Here is a 21,996-nt window from a genome sequence, read left to right on the forward strand (position 1 = left end):
TAGTTACTGAGGACCTAATGACTAATGCGCATACATTTAGAATGGTTTGATGAACTAATGAGTAGTTACTGAGGACATGCGGCACATAAATTGGAGTATTCACTAAGGAACTGATGACTAAGGCACATACATTTGGAGTACTCATTGAACTGATGAGTAGTTACTCAGAATGCACACATTTAGAGTAGTTACTGAGGACCTAATGACTAATGCACATACTACATTTAGTATACTAATGAGTAGTTACTGAGGAGATACAGCACTTATAGAACTGATGAGTAGTTACTCAGGAACTAAGACACATTTTGAGTAGTTACTCAGGAACTAATGAACTAAGGCACATATATTGTGGGTACTTATTGAATTGATGAGTAGTTACTCAGGAATTAAGGTACAGATTTTGAGTAGTTACTGAGGAACTAATGAACTAATGCACATATATTTGGAGTACTTATTGAATTGATGAGTAGTTACTCAGGAATTAAGGTACAGATTTTGAGTAGTTACTGAGGAAGTAATGAACTAAGGCACATATTTTTGAGTAGTTATTGAGGAACTAATTAGTTACTGAGGAACCAAGTCACATACATTTAAAGTAGTTACTGAAGACCTAATGACTAATGTGCATACATTTGGAGTACTTATTGAACTGATCAGTAGTTACTCAGGAACTAAGGCACACATTTTGAGTAGTTACTGAGGAACTAATGAACCAAGGCACATATATTTTGAGTACTTATTGAATTGATGAGTAGTTACTCAGGAACTAAGGCACACATTTTGAGTAGTTACTGAGGAACTAATGAACTAAGGCACATATATTTTGAGTACTTATTGAATTGATGAGTCGCTACTCGGGAATTAAGGCACACATTTTGAGTAGTTACTGAGGAATAATAAACTCAGGCACATATATTTTGTGTAGTTATTGAGGAACAAATTAGTCACTGAGGAACCAAGTCACATACATTTAGAGTAGTTACTGAGGACCTTATGACATTTAGAATAGTTTGATGAACTAAAGAGTAGTAACTGAGGACATACGGCACATAAATTGGAGTATTCACTGAGGAACTAATGACTAAGGCACATATTTGGAGTACTTATTGAACTGATGAGTAGTTACTCTGGAACTAAGGCACACATTTTGAGTAGTTATTTAGCAACAAATTAGTCACATAGGAACCAAGTCACATAAATTTAGAGCAGTTACTGAGGACCTAATGACTAATGCACATATATTTAGAATAGTTTGATGAACTGATGAGTAGTTACTGAGGACATACAGCACAGAAATTGGAGTAGTCACTGAGGAACTAATCACTAAGGCACATATTTGGAGTACTTATTGAACTGATGAGTAGTTACTCAGGAATTAAGGCACACATTTTGAGTAGTTACTAAGGAACTAATGAGTAGTTAGGAACTAATTAGTAGTGGTTAGGTAGGCTCGTTCCTCATTAAGTACTGTAATTTTGTGTACCTTACTCTATAAAGTGTTATCCTTTCATTAAAAAATTCCCAGGTACTGCAGTTGACAACGGTGACGGAATCCACGCTTTGCTGGACCGGCGCTTCGGATCCAGCTTGGGTCGGAGGGCAGTCGGGTCTTTCCACCTTTCCTGGCCGGATCTTTTTTTTCCTTCGTGGAGAGGAAAGTATTTTCCTTATTTTTTGGAAAATGTCCTTTATTTTAAAATGCAAATGTTGATCCTCCAGAAGTACAAACTCGAGTAACACAATTTTGACTTTAGGTGCAAATTGACATTATCCAACACTTGCAAAGGCTTTGACTTTAGTCTTATCACTTTAAAAAAATACTTGAGAATATCATTGAATATGTTGATTAAAATGTGTCCACATTTTATTTCAGAGACTCTTAACGATGCTTATAATTTAGGAGATGACTACTCCCACCCACTCTGGTATGCTCCAAATGTGTCCTCCAACAACCTGTCCTTTAAAACAATTTATATTAACAAAAATTCCAGGTACAGAATGTATTTTACTTAAAAAAAATTTTATTATGTGATATTTCTCACTGACGCAAATACACATAAATTTAGATAAAAGATCTGCAAGCTTACAGTGAATTAATGAGTGCTACTTTTGCTTTTAAAGTGGGAAAAAGGGGACAACACAAGCGTCACAAATATTTCACACTAGACCGATGAGAGGTTAAAAGATTCTGAATGCGGTTAGAATGTTGCACCTTTTACATTTATTTACATCAAAACGTACATTACAACCTCATAAATACCTGCTAACCATATAGATATATATGACAAAGTAATACTTTATTTAGATTAATTCATTTTATTAGTGTTTCTAGCTTGGAATAAATGTGATATGCAGTTAACAAGCACCTTTACATGCCAGTGTCTTCTCAGCATAGCTTTTTATGTGGCTCATTATGCCCAGAAATCTGTTCAGATCAGAACAAAAAAACTAGTCTACCTCGGCCGTTTTTCCATGGCGGGTGTCTAGACGATACCCAGAATACGCGCCACCCACCAGTTGCAAGGCATGATTACTCTACAGGCTACTCTGCAACCGCGGTAGTGGTATGGCCACGGGTGGTATCCTCCCAGTGGCTCGCAGATCCTCTGGCAATGGGTGTAGCTGCGGCGGCATTCTCTGCAGCAGACCCCCTCATGGTCCAACATGGGGTCAATGTTCATGGTGTCCTCACCCTCGAGGTTATTCTAAGCGGAAACAGAACTTAAATCATTTGAGTCATGCATGGATGCTACTTTTGTAAGGAATTGAGTTGGGTTAGGACATAGTATTGAGTAGGCATTTAATCGATTGTACTAACTGTACTGTTTTGGTTGTCTTAGACATTAGCTGATGAAGCCTGCTCAGATGAGAGGCGTAACATCTTAGAAGGCATCCTGACCAGTCAGGGTGTGATTGATGGATTGCCCTGAGAGTACAATGACCTGGTTCAATGACAGTTTCGTTCATCTTGCATTCTGTGTCACTAATTACAGTGGTACCTCGGTTAAAGTCCACCCCGGTTAGTGCGTTTTTCGGTTAACAACCAAAAATTTCACCTCGGCTTGCGTTCGCCCGCAAAATACCATCCTGTGTTTGAGGCATACTTCATTGGAGATTGTTGCAAATGTTGATCCAAAATCGAAGAAAAATGTCAAAGTCATGCATCAAGCTTTTTTTTTGTTGTTAACTGATATTTTCCTGAAACTGACATATGTTCTGGCTGCACGGCAATTGAGTGGTTAGCGTGCAGACCTCACAGCCAAGAGACCAGGGTTCAATTCCACCCTTGGCCATCTCTGTGTGGAGTTTGCATGTTCTCCCCGTGCATGCGTGGGTTTTCTCCGGGTACTCCGGTTTCCTCCCACATTCCAAAAACATGCTAGGTTAATTAGCGACTCCAAATTGTCCATAGGTATGAATGTGAGTGTGAATGGTTGTTTGTCTATATGTGCCCTGTGATTGGCTGGCCACCAGTCCAGGGTGTACCCCGCCTCTTGTGACCTCGTGAGGATAAGCGGTAGCAAATGAATGAATGTTTCGATTCCATGTTCACTTTTCCGACTGTGTTTCAGTTTCGTTTATCTTGCGTTCTGTGTCACCTCGGTTAAAGTCCGCCCCGGTTAGTGCATTTTTCGGTTAACAACCAAAAATTTCACCTCGGCTTGCGTTCGCCCGCAAAATACGATCCTGTGTTTGAGGCATACTTTATTGGAGATTGTTGCAAATGTTGATCCAAAATTGAAGAAAAATGCCAAAGTCATGCATCAAGTTTTTTTTGCTGTTAACTGATATTTGCCTGAAACTGACCTATGTTCTGGCTGCACGGCGGTCGAGTGGTTAGCGTGCAGACCTCACAGCTAGGAGACCAGGGTTCAATTCAACCCTCGGCCATCTCTGTGTGGCGTTTGCATGTTCTCCCCGTGCATGCGTGGGTTTTCTCCGGGTACTCCGGTTTCCTCCCACATTCCAAAAACATGCTAGGTTAATTAGCGACTCCAAATTGTCCATAGGTATGAATGTGAGTGTGAATGGTTGTCTCACCCAAAGACAGCTGGGATAGGCTCCAGCTCTCTAATTAATGGGATCGTTTTCCAAAAAATATTTTGTCTCCTTCAACTATCAGATCGGATCTATTTTGTGTCTTAGACTCCAGAAGAAATTCTCGAGTAGTTTTATCGAGATGTTATCCGTTCACTGGCAAATGTTTGCGCTCTGGCGGAGGTCTGAGCTCTCTTGAGTGTTCTTGTTGTTAAATATTTTCTCTTTTGGCACGCAGGGTTCAAACCGCTTTCTGTTTACCATCTTCTAGTTGTCAGGCGTGTGTTGCAGAGGTTGCGGTGGGGGAGGAAAGGGATTAAGAAGAGCGCGCCCTGCATGAAGGGACAAAGATGTGAGTATGGAGCGATGAAGGGGGGCAAGGGTGACCATGTGTATGTATGTATGCAGTCTGTGTGAGCTCAGCAGGGCAAACAGGCCACAGGAGGAGGAGGAGGAGGTGTCTGTGGAATTATTCATAGAGCCTAGCCGCTGAAAGGAAAGTTCTCCTAAAGAGCTCCTCACCAAACGGATACGCTCAGATTTGCAGTGACAATTCACGGCCCTCCGCCGTGACCTCGGCATCTGCTGCTGTGAGAAAACTCTTCCTCCCACAAAGCCTCTCCTCAGGTGGACGGCAGATTCAAGCGGACAGTTCTTGGTTCTTGCGGACAAATTTGCACGTCCGAGTTTGTGACTCACCTGATAGGGGTTCTCAGGGTTGAATTCAGCCTCCACGTCTTCTTCCTCCTCATCCCTGCGTGCCTGACGGCGGCGGCGGGAGACGGCCCCCGTCTTCCTTTGTCCGCCTGCACGACATCACAAACTTTTTTTTAAGAGCAGCTGCTGCAGGAGAGCTTCTGAATGCATTCTTTTGGCTAGTTGGAAGTTGAGGAAGAAGGTTGTGCTTTTGACAACTTTTAACCTCCTGCCAGGCTAAAAAAAAAGTGCAGTTGGGAAACTTTAAGAAGACTATTTTATGTTCATAGTAGCCGCAATGTTGAAAAGAGCATGTTCTCCTCATGCTTCTTCATCATCGAACTAACTTCAATGACAACACAGCTGAACACAAAATACAGTTTTTAAATCAAACCTTATTATTGAGGGAGAAAATAATCCAAATGTACATGGCTGTTAGAACATAACATTAAGATTAATTGACATCTATACATCTGGGAAAATGTTATAAAGCCATTTCGAAAGCTTTGGGACTCCAGCCAACCACAGTGAGAGCCATTATCCACATATGGTGAACCTTCCCAGGAGTGGCCGGCCAACCAAAATTAACTCAAGAGTGCAGTGACGACCTCACAACAGCCAAAGAACTGCAGGCCTCACTTGGATCGGATAAGCTTGGTGTTCATGACTCCACAAATGGAGGCATGCATTCTCCTGAAGGAGAAGGTCCGGCCATCTGTTGGTGACCTCAAGCTGAAACCAACTTGGGTTCTTCAGCAGGACAATGATCCAAAACACACCAGCAAGTCCACCTCTGAAGACCTTGGATTGGACTAGTCCAAGTCCTGACCTGAATCCTATTGAGATGCTGTGACATGCCCTTAAAAAGGTACTTCATGCTGGAAAAGCCTCCAATGTGGCTGAATGATAACAATTCCGCAAAGATGAGTGTCCCAAAATTTCTCCACAGCGCTGTAAGAGACTCATTGCAAGTTATCACAGACGCTTGATTGCAGTTGTTGCTGCTAAGGGTAACCCAATGCTGGAAAAGCCTCCAATGTGGCTGAATGACAACAATTCCGCAAAGATGAGTGTCCCAAAATTTCTCCACAGCGCTGTAAGAGACTCATTGCAAGTTATCACAGACGCTTGATTGCAGTTGTTGCTGCTAAGGGTAACCCAATGCTGGAAAAGCCTCCAATGTGGCTGAATGACAACAATTCTGCAAAGATGAGTGGGCCAAAATTCCTTCACAGCGCTGTCAGAGACTCATTGCAAGTTATAACAAATGCTTGGTTGCAGTTGTTGCTGCTAAGGGTAACCCAATGCTGGAAAAGCTTCCAATGTGGCTGAATGGCAACAATTCTTCAAAGATGAGTGGCCTAAAATTTCTCCACAGCGCATTAAGAGACTCATTGCAAGTTATCAGAAACGCTTGATTGCAGTTAATGCTGCTAAGGGTAACCCAATGCTGGAAAAGCCTCCAATGTGGCTGAATGACAACAATTCTGCAAAGATGAGTGTCCCAAAATTCCTCCACAGCGCTGTAAGAGACTCATTGCAAGTTATCCCAAACGCTTGATTACTGTTGTTGCTGCTAAGGGTAACCCAATGCTGGAAAAGCCTCCAATGTGGCTGAATGACAACAATTCTGCAAAGATGAGTGGGCCAAAATTCCTTCACAGCGCTGTCAGAGACTCATTGCAAGTTATCACAAACACTTGATTGCAGTTGTTGCTGCTAAGGGTAACCCAATGCTGGAAAAGTCTCCAATGTGGCTGAATGACAACAATTCTGCAAAGATGAGTGGCCCAAAATTCCTCCACAGCGCTGTAAGAGACTCATTGCAAGTTATCACAAACGCTTGATTGCAGTTGTTGCTTCTAAGGGTAGCCCAATGCTGGAAAAGCCTCCAATGTGGCTGAATGACAACAATTCTGCAAAGATGAGTGGGCCAAAATTCCTTCACAGCGCTGTCAGAGACTCATTGCAAGTTATCACAAACACTTGATTGCAGTTGTTGCTGCTAAGGGTAACCCAATGCTAAAAAAGTCTCCAATGTGGCTGAATGACAACAATTCTGCAAAGATGAGTGGCCCAAAATTCCTCCACAGCGCTGTAAGAGACTCATTGCAAGTTATCACAAACGCTTGATTGCAGTTGTTGCTTCTAAGGGTAGCCCAATGCTGGAAAAGCCTCCAATGTGGCTGAATGTCAACAATTCTGCAAAGATGAGTGGCCCAAAATTCCTCCACAGTGCTGTAAGAGATTCATTGCAAGTTATCACAGACGCTTGATTGCAGTTGTTGCTGCTAAGGGTAACCCAATGCTGGAAAAGCCTCCAATGTGGCTGAATGACAACAATTCTGCAAAGATGACTGGCCTAAAATTTCTCCACGGCGCATTAAGAGACTCATTGCAAGTTATCAGAAACGCTTGATTGCAGTTGTTGCTGCTAAGGGTAACCCAATGCTGGAAAAGTCTCCAATGTGGCTGAATGACAAAGATTCTGCAAAGATGAGTGGGCCAAAATTCCTCCCCAGCGCTGTAAGAGACTCATTGCAAGTTATCAAAACACTTGATTGCAGTTGTTGCTGCTAAGAGTAACCCAATGCTGTAAAAGCCTCCATTGTGGCTGAATGACAACAATTCTGCAAAGATGAGTGGGCCAAAATTCCTCCCCAGCGCTGTAAGAGACTCATTGCAAGTTATCACAAAGGCTTGATTGCAGTTGTTGCTGGTAAGGGTAACCCAATGCTGGAAAAGCCTCCATTGTGGCTGAATGACAACAATTCTGCAAAGATGAGTGGCCCAAAATTCCTCCACAGCGCTGTAAGATACTAATTGCAAGTTATCACAAACGCTTGATTGCAGTTGTTGCTGCTAAGGGTAACCCAACTAGTTATTAGCTTTAGGGCATAATCACTGTTTCACACAGGGCCATGTTTTTTTCCTCCCTTAATAATAAAATGTTTCACTTAAAAATGTTTTGTTCCTGAATGTTCGGGCAAAAGAACGCACCACAGTTTCTGTGAGACGTAAAAGTGAACTTAAACATCTTCTCCAAATGCTGCATTGGTCTGCAGGACAGGGGCTTGTCTTGCTAACACCAGGACCGCCATCATTGTCAGTGAGTACTTTACATTTTTCTTTTTTACATTCTTCTGCAGTATGTTTAGTTGATTTCTTACTCGTCGAGTAGGTTGGACGCAACCAGAAGATTGGCAGATCTCCACACAAATCCTTGATCTTCTTGCTTAGGAAGGCGGAGTCCGAGAGAGGCGCACCAGCCGCCACCCACACAAGATCCTCCTCAAATTTGGCCGGCATCACTTCATCGTCCTGCGGTAAGAAAGAAAAGCCGAGTGGCTGATTAAAGCGTCAAACCTCCCGCCATTGATCTTGTTAGCCTTTTTCAATGTGGATTCTATCCCCCCCTTCAACAGCAACAAGAAATCAAGCAGGGAACCCCCTGAGGCTTTTAGTATACCAATCCTATTTGCGCTACATTTAGCTGAATACACAATGTCACAACTCATCAAGATCTGCATGGGGGGGGGGGGATTGGATGGCCTAAATTTTCCAGGTTGATACAAAAAATGAGCTGCAGAGAAACTAATGAGGATTGTCGACATTCATACTGTATACACAGCCTGCAGGTGTTAGTGTTTTGCACCCACAGGCGGTTGTTGTTGCAGACATGCTTCTGCGTTTTTTTTTGTGCTTGTTCCCCCCCACCCACCACCCACCCCCCAAAGCACAAATGATTTGCTACAGGGAAAAAAAATAAAGGCGGGGTCCTTCTCCACTGCACAACTGATAAGAGTTTATCTGACCCGTTCTCTCTGCTGGGGGATTTGTGTATGTGTGTGTGTGTGTGTGTACCTATCTAACCCTTATTTGCCATCACTCTAAATTATAGTAAATGGCCAGCCTGCAGCAGCCATTAGAACATCTTCCTGTTTACACACACCACAATCATTTCGATGGCAAAGAGAGTAACACAATAATGCACAAATGTGAAATAAATGATCGTTTATGGGCCGGAGAGAGGCAATAAGAGCGGCCTTAGCGGGATAATGACTTGTGTGTACGTGGAAGACTTAAGACTTGTGTGTGTGTGTGTTTTTGTGTAGACCCGTCGTGTAGTGATGTGGATTTATGCGGACGTGAAGCTTATGGGGAATGAAATGATTTTAATTATCAGACAGCTTCACTTGAACAAGCACCGTGACGTGACTGGATGTGTGTAAGAGCACACGGGGCATCAAATGTACAGGAGACATGGCTTCGCTCGGGAACCATGGAAAAACCCGACCACGGAATGCCGATATGCAGCCATGGGGGGGCCATTTTTGGCTCGCAGGTCGTTTTTATTGGCCTCACGCATATTCTATGAATAAAATTAACTCATTGTTAATGAGTGATACGGCTGCACGGTGGTCGAGTGGTTAGCGTGTAGACCTCACAGCTAGGAGACTGTTTGCAACTAGATTGTTGCAAATGTTGATCCAAAATCGAAGAAAAATGTCAAAGTCATGCATCAAGCTTTTTTTTGTTGTCAACTATTATGTTCTGGTTGCACGGCGGTCGAGTGTTTAGCGCGCAGACCTCACAGCTAGGAGACTGTTTGCAACTTGTGTTTGTTGCAAATGTTGATCCAAAATCGAAGAAAAATGTCAAAGTCATGCAACAAGCTTTTTTTGTTGTTAAGTGATATTTTCCTGAAACTGACCTATGTTCTGGCTGCACGGCGGTCGAGTGGTTAGCGCGCAGACCTCACAGCTAGGAGACTGTTTGCAACTAGATTGTTGCAAATGTTGATCCAAAATCGAAGAAAAATGGCAAAGTCATGCAACAAGCTTTTTTTCGTTGTTAACTATTATGTTCTGGCTGCACGGCGGTTGAGTGGTTAGCGCGCAGACCGAGACCCAGGTTTGATCCCACCCTTGGCCATCTCTGTGTGGAGTTTGCATGTTCTCCCCGTGCATGCGTGGGTTTTTTCCGGGTTCTCCGGTTTCCTCCCACATTCCAAAAACATGCTAGGTTAATTGACGACTTATTATTTTTATTATTTTTATTATTTTTATTATTTTTATTATTTTTATTATTTTTATTATTTTTATTATTTTTATTATTTTTATTATTTTTATTATTTTTTGTATTTTTTGTATTTTTTTGTATTTTTTGTATTATTATGCTTGAATGGGTACTCGGTTTCCAAAAACATGCTAGGTTAATTAGCGACTCCATATTGTCCATAGGTATGAATGTGAGTGTGAATGGTTGTTTGTCTATATGTGCCCTGTGATTGGCCTCTTGCCCGAAGACAGCTGGGATAGGCTCCAGCACCCCCGCGACCCTCAATAAAGAGAGATACACTCCTACTACATTTTAAGATCACTTGATGCGTTGCGTTTACATTTTGTAATGTACATTTTGAAGATGGCTTCCAAGCAATAATACACAAAAGATCAACCCACCAGGTCAAAGGTCACTGAATCCTTATCGAGAGCCTCCACATCAGGCAGGCGAGCCTTCACCTGGGTCTTGATGTAGCACTTTTCGCCTCCTGAAAACCGGATCCCTGTGATTCCCTGTAGAAAATATATAGTTAGCACTCATGGATATCTGTCTATACTGTACACATCCATCCATTTGTTTTCTATGTCGCTTATCCTCAGCTGGAGCCTATCCCAGCTGTCTTTGGGTACACCCTGGACTGGACGCCAGCCAATCACATTGCACATATAGACAAACAACCATTCACACTCACATTCATACCTATGGACAATCAGGAGTTGTACTGTAAACATTGCAATGCTAAATTATTGTGGTAGACAAAACCCACAAGGTTCTTTCATTGGAATCTAACGTTCTCAATGAGAGTGGGTGGTGGTCTGCCTTTGCACACAAGCATCCTGAGGTGATGTGACCACTCACAATCTCAAAATCGTGGACCTCCACGGCCTCGTCTGCTCCGCTGCCGGTGCTGAACTTTTCCATGTTGTTCTCTGTGTCAATCTCCATGGTGCCTTCCTCCACTTTGCCATTGATGCTCATGCTGTAGTGGACATTGTAGACCTACACACACACACACACACACACACACACACGGTCTTAGATGATTGGCATGTAAGGTATGAGAGTCACCCTCATTTGTTCAATTTCTGTTGTTGGTTAGGTGGTACTTGAATGCACCGCAGTTGATGTGAGACACAAAACTTCCACAGCGTGACTCATGGATCATTCATTAGTGGTGAGTGACTTTACTTTTTATAATTTAATGACTGTTTGAGGCATACTGTATTGGAAATTGTTGCAAATGTTGATCCAAAATTGAAGAAAAATGTCAAAGTCATGCATTAAGCTTTTTTTTTTGTTCACTGATATTTGCCTAAAACTGACCTACGTATGTTCTGGCTGCATGGTGGTCGAGTGGTTAGCGTGCAGACCTCACAGCTAGGAGACCAGTGTTCAATTCCACCCTCAGCCATCTCTGTGTGGAGTTTGCATGTTCTCCCCGTGCATGCGTGGGTTTTCTCCGGGTACTCCGGTTTCCTCCCACATTCCAAAAACATGCTAGGTTAATTAGCGAATCCAAATTGTCCATAGGTATGAATGTGAGTGTGAATGGTTGTTTGTCTATATGTGCCCTGTGATTGGCTGGCCACCAGTCCAGGGTGTACCCCGCCTCTCGCCTGAAGACAGCTGGGATAGGCTCCAGCACCCCCCGTTGGTCGAAAATGAATGAATGTTTCGATTCCATTTTCACTTTTCCGACTGTGTTTCAGTTTCGTTCATCTTGCGTTCTGTGTCACTAATTACAGTGGTACCTCGGTTAAAGTCCGCCCCCGGTTAGTGCATTTTTCGGTTAACAACCAAAAATTTCACCTCAGCTTGCGTTCGCCCGCAAAATACCATCCTGTGTTTGAGACATACTGTATTGGAGACTGTTGCAAATGGTTAGCGCGCAGACCTCACAGCTAGGAGACGGTTTGCAATTAGATTGTTGGTAATGTTGATCCAAAATCGAAGAAAAATGTCAAAGTCATGCATCAAGCTTTTTTTGTTGTTAACTGATATTTTCCTGAAACTGACCTATGTTCTGGCTGCACGGCGATCGAGTGGTTAGCGTGCAGACCTCACAGCTAGGAGACCAGTGTTCAATTCCAACCTCGGCCATCTCTGTGTGGAGTTTGCATGTTCTCCCCGTGCATGCGGGGGTTTTCTCCGGGTACTCCGGTTTCCTCCCACATTCCAAAAAATTGGAAAACATTCCAATGGAAATTGTTGCAAATGTTGATCCAAAATCAAACAAAAATGTCAGTCATGCATCAAGCTTTTTTTTGTTGTTAACTGATATTTTCCTGAAACCGACCTACGTATGTTCTGGCTGCACGGCGGATGAGTGGTTAGCGTGCAGACCTCACAGCTAAAAGACCAGGGTTCAATTCCACCCTTGGCCATCTCGATTCAAAAATAAACATTTCATAGGCCTCTCAGTTACTTGTACTCATTTTTTCTTGTACTAGGCAGCCTAGGAATGGAACCCAAGCAAATATCAGGCATCAATCTGTCATATCGTCCAGCATCCTGCTGTCATCTCTTTACTGTGGATGCTGACATCGAACAGGTGCTACTTGACAACCTGTAAGGTGTCTTTGTCTAAAACGACACGCACTCAGGTACTCGTCTTTGTGCAACGTATCAGGGCCTCCCATCCCCTTTTTCCGTCCTTGTTAGAGCCGCTTTATGCTGCACTTTGAAGGTTGGAGTTAACAGCATCGTAAGCAATTTGAAGTTTGGACTGATGGGTCTCTAAAGACGGTTCTTTCTTTCTGGGCATTTTCAGCCTGTAAACAAACTGCTAATGCTTCGATACTAAAGTAACCTTCAGAATGGAATGCTTCTTTACTCATACAGTGCTGGGAAAAAGTCATTTCATTTTTTTAATTTATTTTTTGCATGTTTGTCATGCTTAAATGTTTCAGATCGAATTGTTGTCATTCGGGCACATTGAAGGCTTTTCCAGCATGAACCACAGTTTGGTCAGCAGTGGTTTTTGGAAGTCATGAACTCTGACCTTAACTGAGGTAAGTAAGGCCTGTATATCTTTGGATGTTGTTGTGGGGTCTTTTGTGACCTTTTTGATGTGTCATTGCTGCACTCTTGGGGTTATTTTGGTTGGCCGGCCACTCCTGCGAATGTTGGCCACTGTTCCATGTTTTTGCTATTTGTGAAGAATGGCTCTCACTGAGGTTTGCTGGAGTCCCAAAACGTTAGAAATTGCTTAATAAGCTTTTCCAGAATGATAGATCTCAATTTATTTAAGTTAAGTTATGTTTTAACATGGGGATATTCGCTATGTTGGAGCCTATCCCAGCTGTCTTCGGGCAAGAGGCGGGGTACACCCTGGACTGGTGGCCAGCCAATCACAGGGCACATATAGACAAACAACCATTCACACTCACATTCATACCTATGGACAATTTGGAGTCGCTAATTAACCTAGCATGTTTTTGTAAACCAAGTACCCATTCAAGCATGGGGGGAACATGAAAACTCCACACAGAGATGGGCGAGGGTGGACTTGAACTCGGGTCTCCTAGCTGTGAGGCCTGCGCATTAACCACTCGTCCACTGTGCAGCCCTGTCATTGACTAATATTTACACTTATTTGATGTTTGATCTGTGACAAAAAATATTAAAAATATTAAAAATATTAAAAATATTAAAAATATTAAAAATATTAAAAATATTAAAAATATTAAAAATATTAAAAAATATTAAAAATATTAAAAATATTGAAAAATATTGAAAAATATTGAAAAATATTGAAAAATATTGAAAAATATTAAAAAATATTAAAAAATATTACAAAAAATAAAAGATATTAAAAATATTAAAAAATATTAAAAAATATTAAAAAATATTAAAAATATTAAAAATATTAAAAAATATTAAAAAATATTAAAAATATTAAAAATATTAAAAATATTATAAATATTAAAAATATTAAAAATATTGAAAAAGTTAAATTTATTAAAAATGTTAAAAATGTTAAAAATGTTAAAAATAATAAAAAAATAATAAAACTATAAAAAATAAAAAATAAAAAAATGAAAAATTTACAAATTAAATATAATAAATCAGGAACGGGCAAACACTTTTTTCACACTTTTCTGCCATGCAACACAGTTGCAGAAGCACTTTCTAATAATTTATTATATATATATTTGCTACCAAAATGGTTAACTGTGACTGGAAATGAAAATCATTCCAACTGTGCAATGGATCAGGTATTGAGTTGCATGGCAGAGATTTTTTTTCCTGACATTTCCAAGTCATTCCTAACTTTTGAGCATCTTCCGGATGATCGTCCGGAGTAGATGACAAGGTGATATTGTTCTTGTCTACTCTTCATTAATGGCCACATGTTTATGAAAACATCTAAAAAGCTGTACATTCTCCTCTCCTTTCTCACACCTCTCGCCCCTGGACCATCAGCCGGACCAGAGAGGGCACCCCTATCCCACCCCACCCTACTAGGATCCTCCACACACACACATACACACACAAGGGCTCCATTCATTCATGGACCATGTCTTGTTTAACTTCCATGCATGTGTTCACATCGTCCACTTTGGAACCTTCTGCAAACAAATTCTTAAGTTTATGACTTTGTTCAGGAACTTTGGCTAATGCTTCTAAAAAGTAAAACTGTTGGATGAGCAGACTCTAACGTCACATTTAAGTGTCTTGTAGTCTTACGTGTTTTTCGTTGTTGTTCCAGAAGTAAAAGGCTCCGACGGCCCCCAGCAGGAGCAGCAGGGCCCCTGCGATGAGCACCGCAAGCCCGGCCTTTAGGACGCGTCCGGTGGTGGCAGGCTTCACCGCCAAGGTGGAGTATGCCTGCAAAGAATAAAGAAAATATATAATAGAAAAGCTCAAGCATGAATTATAACTTTGGACAGACGTCAACGGGTCGCCGTGAGGAGTCATTTGACCCGAAGATGAACGGACTCTCACCGGAGGCATGAGCTGCTGTACGTCCTCCGGTCCCGCGGAGGCGATCGGTACTTTGTCTGAATTCCCAGCCATGACTGGATCCCAAACACCTGAGGAGCCCAGGTCCACTTGCAGTATGGCTCCGTCACATTCTCTCTCTCTCTTACTCTCTCTCTCTCTCTCTCTCTCTCTCTCTCTCCTAAGGGGGGGACGTCTGGGGGCTATTCCAACCACTCCCATCTACTTAAATAAAGAGATCCCCCTAATGAAGGTTGGTTTCCTCTACAATTCACTTTATTGTAAACATTTGTGAAGAAAGAACTTATGCACAGGATGACATTTTACATCACTTTAAAAGTGAGTTTTACCCCGGAATTTACACTCCTGTTCAAAATGTGAAGACCAGAGAACATACTAACTCCTTATTTCTAAAATCACAAATACTTCAACTTGCTGATATAGTTCATCTTCAAACAGCTAAAATAATGCATAAGGCTAAAAAATAACCAATTAGCTAAAAATGTCATCCAATACTTCTCTACAAGAGAGGAGAAATATGATCTCAGGGAAGAACTACATTTTAATAAAACACTTATATGCTAGGACTATGTTAAAAAGCCATTTCAGTATGTGGAATCAAACTATGGAATGGATTGAGTAAGACCCTCAAACAATGCACAACGATGAGCCAATTCAAGAAACAATACAAGCAGTTGATGTTTGCTAAATACAAGGATGAAGAGTCTTGAACCAGTCATGATGTGCTATACATATCACTATATTGACACTTACTATGGTACTATGTACTTTGGTATGTGCCAAAAAATTAAAATTAAAATTAAAATTAAAATTAAAATTAAAATTAAAATTAAAATTAAAATTAAAATTAAAATTAAAATTAAAATTAAAATTAAAATTAAAATTAAAATTAAAATTAAAATTAAAATTAAAATTAAAATTAAAATTAAAATTAAAATTAAAATATTAGGAAAACTATATTAGGGAAGCAGGAAGTGAACAAATGTAACAGTTACTGATTGTAAATGTACCAGATGGAGGGTCATTGTATGGTCATTGTATTACATTGTATGGTCATATCACCTCGTACTTTGGTACGTGATTAAAAATTAAAAATTAAAAATTAAAAATTAAAAATTAAAAATTAAAAATTAAACTATATTAGGAAAGCAGGAAGTGAACAAATGTAACAGTTACTGATTGTAAAAGTACCAAATGGAGGGGTAGGATTTAATAAGCTTTGCTTCTTCCTACTCCTTTTAGACATGTGGAACTGTGAACTAATTATGTGATGCATTCAATTGTAATCTGATGCATGTTCAAATGAAATAGAACCATTACCAGTTGTAAAACTGTTAGTAAGTACATTTTACACTGTTGGCTCTTCAAAGTAGAGCTTAAAAGAAGAAACGGGAGAAACTAAACATTTTTAGTAAGCAATTTATTGCATATAAGCAAAAGCTGTTCATAAGCGGATCAAAGTTTCATGTTGTTGTATCCATTTCATCGCTTGTTAATAGATTATATACATAAAAGTAATGTGTTGGTATTCATCCTTAATGAATTGAGAAGTTAAACTTTAAATGAAGCAAGAGTTGATCTTTCAGTGTGCATATTTGCATATTTTCAGTGTTGCATGTCTTTGCAGGAAAAGTGCTATACAAATAAAGTGGATTTGATTTGATTTGATATTTCACTAGACCAGGGGTGGGCAAACTTTTTGACTCGCGGGCCGCATTGGTTTAACAAAATTGACGAGGGGCCAGACTATTATGTTTTTTACACGTAACTGTCCACCTGGAATTATTGTATCTGTAAAAGTGTCATGCAATCTGCTGTATGTGCAATTTGAGGTCATTCATTTGATGCAAAGTGCGTTATAAATTAAATTTATTATTATTATTATTTAAATATTTTTATTTTATGTGAGTGTGAATGGTTGTATGTCTATATGTGCCCTGTGATTGGCTGGCGACCAGTCCAGAGTGTACCCCGCGTCTTGCCCGAGGACAGCTGGGATGGGCTCCAGCAACCCCCGCGAATGAATGAATTAATATTTTTTGTTTTTATTTTTTAAATTGTTTTATTAATTGTTTATTTTTTATTTTATTTTATTTTTTACTGTGCTTGTGTCCCTTTTTTCAGGAGCACTGTAAACAACAGACCACATCAAATAACAATATTGATAAAACAGCTACTTCAACCATCAAAAGGTTGGCTCAAGCCATGATGCCAGGTTGTACGATAAATTTAAATGACATACTTTAAAAAGAACAGGCGGGCCATATTCAATCACTTGGCGGGCCGGATGTGGCCCCCGGGCCATAGTTTGCCCACCCCTGCACTAGACTGTCATTCATTCATATGACAACAGCCTGAGTGTACTTTAATTTATGAGGTCATTTCTGAAGTTTTTGGTCTCATCGTTATTGAGGTGACAATGATTTACTGGTACCTGCAGATTATTATATCAACAAAAAAAAATGTTTGGAGAAAAAAAAGTGACCTTCAGTGTGATACAAGGACGCAATACCACTCCTGCGATAACAGCGACACCTGTTGGCCTTTGTGTGTAATTCCCTACAAGTCAAAAAAAATTACAGCAATTGCAGTATTTCAAAAGTTTATTTCTTGTCACAATAATGTGATAATAAAAAAATTCTGTACAATTACATATTACATTCAAATAATTTCATACATATTTATCAACTTGATTCATAGGACTGGGCAGATTTAAATAGAAGCATGCTTAAAGATTTCTTTTACATGTCTGCTTAATTATGGCTTTTATAAAAATATAAAATCTCTTTATGTACAAAACTTGCATATAATACATGTCCAACAAAGAAGAAAAGTGATTGAATTGCTTATACGTTAAAAACAAAGATGCACAAACACGAAGGTATATGCACACAAATATTTTTACACCACTCTCATTGTCAGTGGATTATAAATTAAATATGTTGGAATATAATATAATTTGCGTGTAATTTTCAGTTGTCATCGTTGCAGTGCGTCGGAGTGGGTGTGTACACCGGGATGGTGACATCACTGCACACTTCCTGGACCCTCATGGGCCTAGTAGGGGTGACCATGACATAGTCGTACTCCCTGTGTAGTACTTTTTCATACACGCTCTGCAGCCCCACTGTTTTGGGTATGTGTGCTTGGTAGTAGTTGTCCCTGCGGTGTGGGTCCCTGGGCAGGGAGGCCGTCTTGGATTGGCTGCTGAAGGAGGAGACGGTTGGAGCTGGTGACGGCGCCGCGTTGGCTCTCACCGCCGACGGGCTCCAACAGCGATCCGAGTGGCCCAGGACTTTACACTCGCTGGTGCAGGCCCACAAAGCTGGAAAAGATAAGTATTGGACTCTGATGAAATATTTCAGTATTGAACAAAGTAAAACTATGGTACTCTTATGTCATTGTATGGTCAAAAAAAACTTAAACTGCATTATGGAAAGCAGGAAGTGAACAAATCGGTACGTGATAAAAATAAAAAATAAAAAATAAAAAATAAAAAATAAAAAATAAAAAATAAAAAATAAAAAATAAAAAATAAAAAATAAAAAATAAGGGGTAGGATTTAATAAGCTTTGCTTCTTCCTACTCCTTTTGGACATGTGGAACTGTGAACTAATTATGTGATGCATTCAATTGTAATCAGATGCGTGTTCAAATGAAATAAAACCATTACCATAATTATAATATTTTCATACAGCATAGAAAGCCTGCTTACGACCTAAATACGGTTGTTAACATATTAGAGCTCTTTAGACAAAATAAAATAAAATAAAATAAAATAAATTAGGAAAGCAGGAAGTGAACAAATGTAACAGTTACTGATTGTAAAAGTACCAGATGGAGGGGTAGGATTTAATAAGCTTTGCTTCTTCCTACTCCTTTTTGGACATGTGGAACTGTGAACTGATTATATGATGCATTCAATTGTAATCTGATGCATGTTCAAATGAAATTAAACCATTAACAAATGTGTGTTTTTTTTTACCATTTTGGGCCCCGATTGGAGCAACAGCGCCATCTTTCTTCAAGCCTGCAGTGTCTCCGCTCACATCGCTGTCGCTGTCGTTGAAGTCACTGTCCCCCTTGCCGCTGTCCTTCCCACTGAAGGCGGGGTCCCTGGCGGAAATGGTGGTGTACGAGTTCCCCTTCCAGATGGTGATTGGCCTCACAGCCTCTTTCCCGTTCCCGTAACCGGGAAGAGTTGAGTATCCCTGCGAAGAAGAGAATAAAAAGTTAATCATCTGTAGTATGAAGATTAATTAATCACACCTGAAGTTGCCCTCACCTCGTGTTTATTCCCTCTAGGTTTGCTGTTTGTGTCCGAGTCATAAACACATGGCACCTCACTGCCGTCCTCCGAAGCCGAGCACATGTCGCTACCCCCGACGTGGGTGGCGTTGAACCCCCCGGCCTGGCTGCTGTAAGAGTGCCCCTCAAAGCCCGCCTCTCCTGTAGCCGCGTGCAAAGGTAGAAGCGGGTTTCCCGCCACGTGGTTCCTGCCTCGCTCCAGCGTGCCTTTCTCCCCGTACGAGTCGCTATCCTCGCCGCTTTTGTCCCCTCTGTGGCGATTACAGGTGGTGGCGATGAGGATGATGGCGAGCAGCAGGAGGGTGCAGCTCCCCGCCAGGACGACGATAATCACCACCGACAGGTCCCACTGCGAGGTCACCTCACCACCGCCGTTGCCGGGTTGGTACACATTGCGGTCGTTCGGCGGGGAGCCGGCGATGATGAGAAAGTGCAAAGTCGCCGTTGAGGTGAGTGCCGGCCTGCCGTTGTCGCTCACCGTCACGGCGACACTCACGGTTTCGTCCACGTCGTAACTGAGGACCTGGTTCAGGTAGATCTCGCCTGTGATTTTGTTGACAGAGAACACGGAAGTTTCGCCGGTGGTCAACGCGAAGGAAAGTTCCGAGTTGATGCCCTCGTCTGCGTCTCTGGCTTGCACCCGCGTTATGATGTAACCGCTCGGAGCATCCCGAGGTAGCAGCACCTCGGCGGAGCCGTTGTTAAGCGCCGGGTGAGTGATTACGGGTGTGTTGTCATTCTGGTCTACGATTCTCACAAAGACGCTAGCAGTACCAGAAAGCGGCGGGGATCCGCCGTCGCTGGCTGAGATACGGAGCTCCAGATGTTTCGTCACCTCGTAGTTGAAGCTCCGCAACGCGTAAAGAGACCCGCTTGCGGGGTCCAAGGACACAAAAGTGGAAATAGGCGAGCCCATAAAGTAGCTATCTGCTAGTTTATATGTTACTTTCCCGTTTGGACCCGTGTCGATGTCCCGTGCCACGACAGTCGTGATATAAGCGCCGGGTGCGTTGTTCTCCACTACGGCGACTTCGTATAACGGCTTACTGAACACCGGAGCGTTGTCGTTCTCATCCGTGAGTCGGATGGTGTACTGTGTGATGGTCCTGAAAGGAGGCGAGCCCAGATCTTCGGCTACAACTGTGAGATTATATTCAGGGATTTTCTCACGGTCTAGCGGACTGGTGCTAACGATCATGAAGCTATCTTCGTAGGCTTGCTGCAGTCGGAAGTGATCATGTCCGTAAAGCGTGCAGTGGACTTGTCCGTTAGCGCCAGAGTCTCTGTCCGAGGTGCTGACCAGAGCGACAAAACTCTCCTTCGTCGCGGCTTCGGTGATGTATGCTATACCGGCAGTGATTGATGTCATCGGCGTGATTGAGATCTCCGGCGCGTTGTCGTTAACGTCTTGGACCTGGACGACAATTTTACATATGGCGGGACTTGGATTCGGACCCAAGTCGGCGGCCTGGACGTCAAACTCGTATGTGTTCTTACTTTCAAAGTCAATTGGCCTCTCCAAGGTGAGACGGCCGCTTTTTCTGTCCACTTTGAAGAGTTGACGGATCTCTAACGGAACCTGGTTCCCAAAACCGTACACCACTTCGCCGTTGAGACCTTCGTCCGGGTCCTCCGCGTTTAAATCAAGCAGTAACGACCCCACTGGGGCGTCTTCTGGCAAGTCCACGGAGAAGCTGTTCCGGTCAAAAACAGGACTGTTATCGTTGTAATCTTTCACTTTGATGTTGACGCGGGTTGTTCCTGATCGGGACGGGTTCCCACCATCCATGGCGACTAGCTCCAGTGCGTAAGAACCCTGTGTCTCCCGATCCAGTTCCTTCATGAGCACCAGCTCCGCATATTTAACCCCGTCGGCTCTGCTGAGAACATCAATGGAAAAGTGACTGTTGACTGAGATCTGATAGCTTTGGATGTAATTCACTCCGACGTCTTCATCCACGGCGAAATCCAAAGGAATCCGAGTCCCGACGGCGGTGTTTTCCGAGATCTCCATACCGGACTCTTTACGTGGAAACTCCGGGGAGTTATCGTTGATGTCCTTGACTTCCACCTCGACGTGAATGAGTTTGAACTGCTCCTTGGAGAAACTGACCACATCGAAAGCGATGAGACACTGCAGGGTGTGTTTGCAGATTCGCTCCCTGTCGATCCTCTCCCCGATGCTCAGCTGCCCGTCGCTCTCCCTCAGACGGATAAAAGAGGAGTTGAACTGTTTCATCATCCTGAAATTGGACCGGGAGCCCGTCGAGGAATAAGCGGAGGAAGAAGAGGAGGAGGAGGTGGAGGAGACATCCTTGGCTAAGTTACCAATCACTGTGCCCGGGGCGTCTTCCTCGAATGTCTGATACTTCACTGTCTTTGCATTTGTGGGAGCTACCAGGCTTGCTAAAGAGACTAACAACAACAATAACCTTATTCTAACCATTTTGGCACCTAAATTCACTATCAATACAATTTTTACTTTTATAAAAAAGTCCTGCAAAAAAAAAGCTTCACACTAAAAATAAGAGTAATAAATGTTCCATCAGTGCGCATCCATCCTCTCTTTCCAATGAAGGTGCGCAGCTCAGAGCAAAGAGAGCTGCGGAGTCTGCAAGAGGGTTTATACGGGGAGGCATGCAAATGAGCTTCGCTGTGGCCAATCCGGGGCTCCCATAGGGAACTTGGAGAGGGAGGGAGTAAAAAAAAAAAAAAAAAAGGGGTGGAGGGGGGGTAACTTCTGAAAGACCTCCAAACCCTATATAGAGATTCCTCGACTGTCAAGAGAAGCTTGGCATTGAATATGTGATTTAGTAGTTATAGTTTCTATTAATTGGTTATGCGCTTCCGGTTGTTAACCCCCCCACCCAACCCCCCCGGCTGGAATAAGGAAGATTCTCCGCACAACTGTATAGATTTCAACGC

General features: G+C 42.1%; 2 protein-coding genes and 2 long non-coding RNA genes across 6 annotated transcripts in view; 2 read left to right on the plus strand and 2 right to left on the minus strand.

Annotated features, from left to right (window-relative positions):
• Positions 1 to 1,711: 1,711 nt before the first annotated feature.
• On the minus strand, positions 1,712 to 14,874 carry LOC131125301 (leukocyte cell-derived chemotaxin 1-like). Its single transcript, XM_058066723.1, has 7 exons — positions 14,746 to 14,874; positions 14,488 to 14,628; positions 10,657 to 10,797; positions 10,197 to 10,310; positions 7,905 to 8,055; positions 4,738 to 4,844; positions 1,712 to 2,705 (listed from the first exon to the last, which is right to left on the minus strand). The coding sequence occupies exons 1-7, from the start codon at positions 14,815 to 14,817 to the stop codon at positions 2,484 to 2,486; spliced, it is 948 nt and encodes a 315-aa protein (XP_057922706.1). The 5' UTR covers positions 14,818 to 14,874; the 3' UTR covers positions 1,712 to 2,483.
• Positions 3,221 to 14,895, plus strand: LOC131125302 (uncharacterized). Its single transcript, XR_009129004.1, has 8 exons — positions 3,221 to 4,390; positions 7,800 to 7,843; positions 7,916 to 8,060; positions 10,898 to 10,972; positions 12,249 to 12,401; positions 12,708 to 12,809; positions 14,510 to 14,617; positions 14,691 to 14,895. It is a non-coding gene; the product is annotated as an uncharacterized LOC131125302 (long non-coding RNA).
• A 2,084-nt stretch (positions 14,896 to 16,979) lies between these two features.
• Positions 16,980 to 21,996, plus strand: part of LOC131125642 (uncharacterized) — a 49,326-nt gene continuing 44,309 nt past the window's right edge. For 2 of the 3 annotated variants that reach the window (XR_009129047.1, XR_009129049.1), the window contains exons 1-4: positions 16,980 to 18,995; positions 19,069 to 19,230; positions 19,338 to 19,520; positions 19,633 to 19,783. This is a non-coding gene — a long non-coding RNA (uncharacterized LOC131125642). The remainder of the gene's footprint in view (positions 18,996 to 19,068; positions 19,231 to 19,337; positions 19,521 to 19,632; positions 19,784 to 21,996) is intronic. The other variant, XR_009129048.1, reaches the window with a different exon arrangement.
• On the minus strand, positions 17,359 to 21,659 carry LOC131125637 (protocadherin-8-like). The gene is made up of 3 exons (XM_058067362.1): positions 19,049 to 21,659; positions 18,749 to 18,974; positions 17,359 to 18,088 (listed from the first exon to the last, which is right to left on the minus strand). The coding sequence occupies exons 1-3, from the start codon at positions 21,515 to 21,517 to the stop codon at positions 17,736 to 17,738; spliced, it is 3,048 nt and encodes a 1,015-aa protein (XP_057923345.1). The 5' UTR covers positions 21,518 to 21,659; the 3' UTR covers positions 17,359 to 17,735.

Source organism: Doryrhamphus excisus, chromosome 3, assembly GCF_030265055.1.
Source record: "Doryrhamphus excisus isolate RoL2022-K1 chromosome 3, RoL_Dexc_1.0, whole genome shotgun sequence".
In the NCBI taxonomy this organism is placed as follows: domain Eukaryota; kingdom Metazoa; phylum Chordata; class Actinopteri; order Syngnathiformes; family Syngnathidae; genus Doryrhamphus; species Doryrhamphus excisus.

Coding starts and splice junctions, on each gene's coding strand:
- LOC131125301 (XM_058066723.1), bottom strand. CDS start 14,817: ATGGCTGGGAATTCAGACAAAGTACCGATCGCCTCCGCGGGACCGGAG. Junction 8,056..10,196: donor ATTCAGTGACCTTTGACCTG/GTGGGTTGATCT, acceptor TTCTTACCGCAG/GACGATGAAGTGATGCCGGC. Junction 4,845..7,904: donor GCGTCCAACCTACTCGACGA/GTAAGAAATCAA, acceptor GATGTCGTGCAG/GCGGACAAAGGAAGACGGGG.
- LOC131125637 (XM_058067362.1), bottom strand. CDS start 21,517: ATGGTTAGAATAAGGTTATTGTTGTTGTTAGTCTCTTTAGCAAGCCTG. Junction 18,975..19,048: donor CTAGAGGGAATAAACACGAG/GTGAGGGCAACT, acceptor TCTTCTTCGCAG/GGATACTCAACTCTTCCCGG. Junction 18,089..18,748: donor TCCAATCGGGGCCCAAAATG/GTAAAAAAAAAC, acceptor TATCTTTTCCAG/CTTTGTGGGCCTGCACCAGC.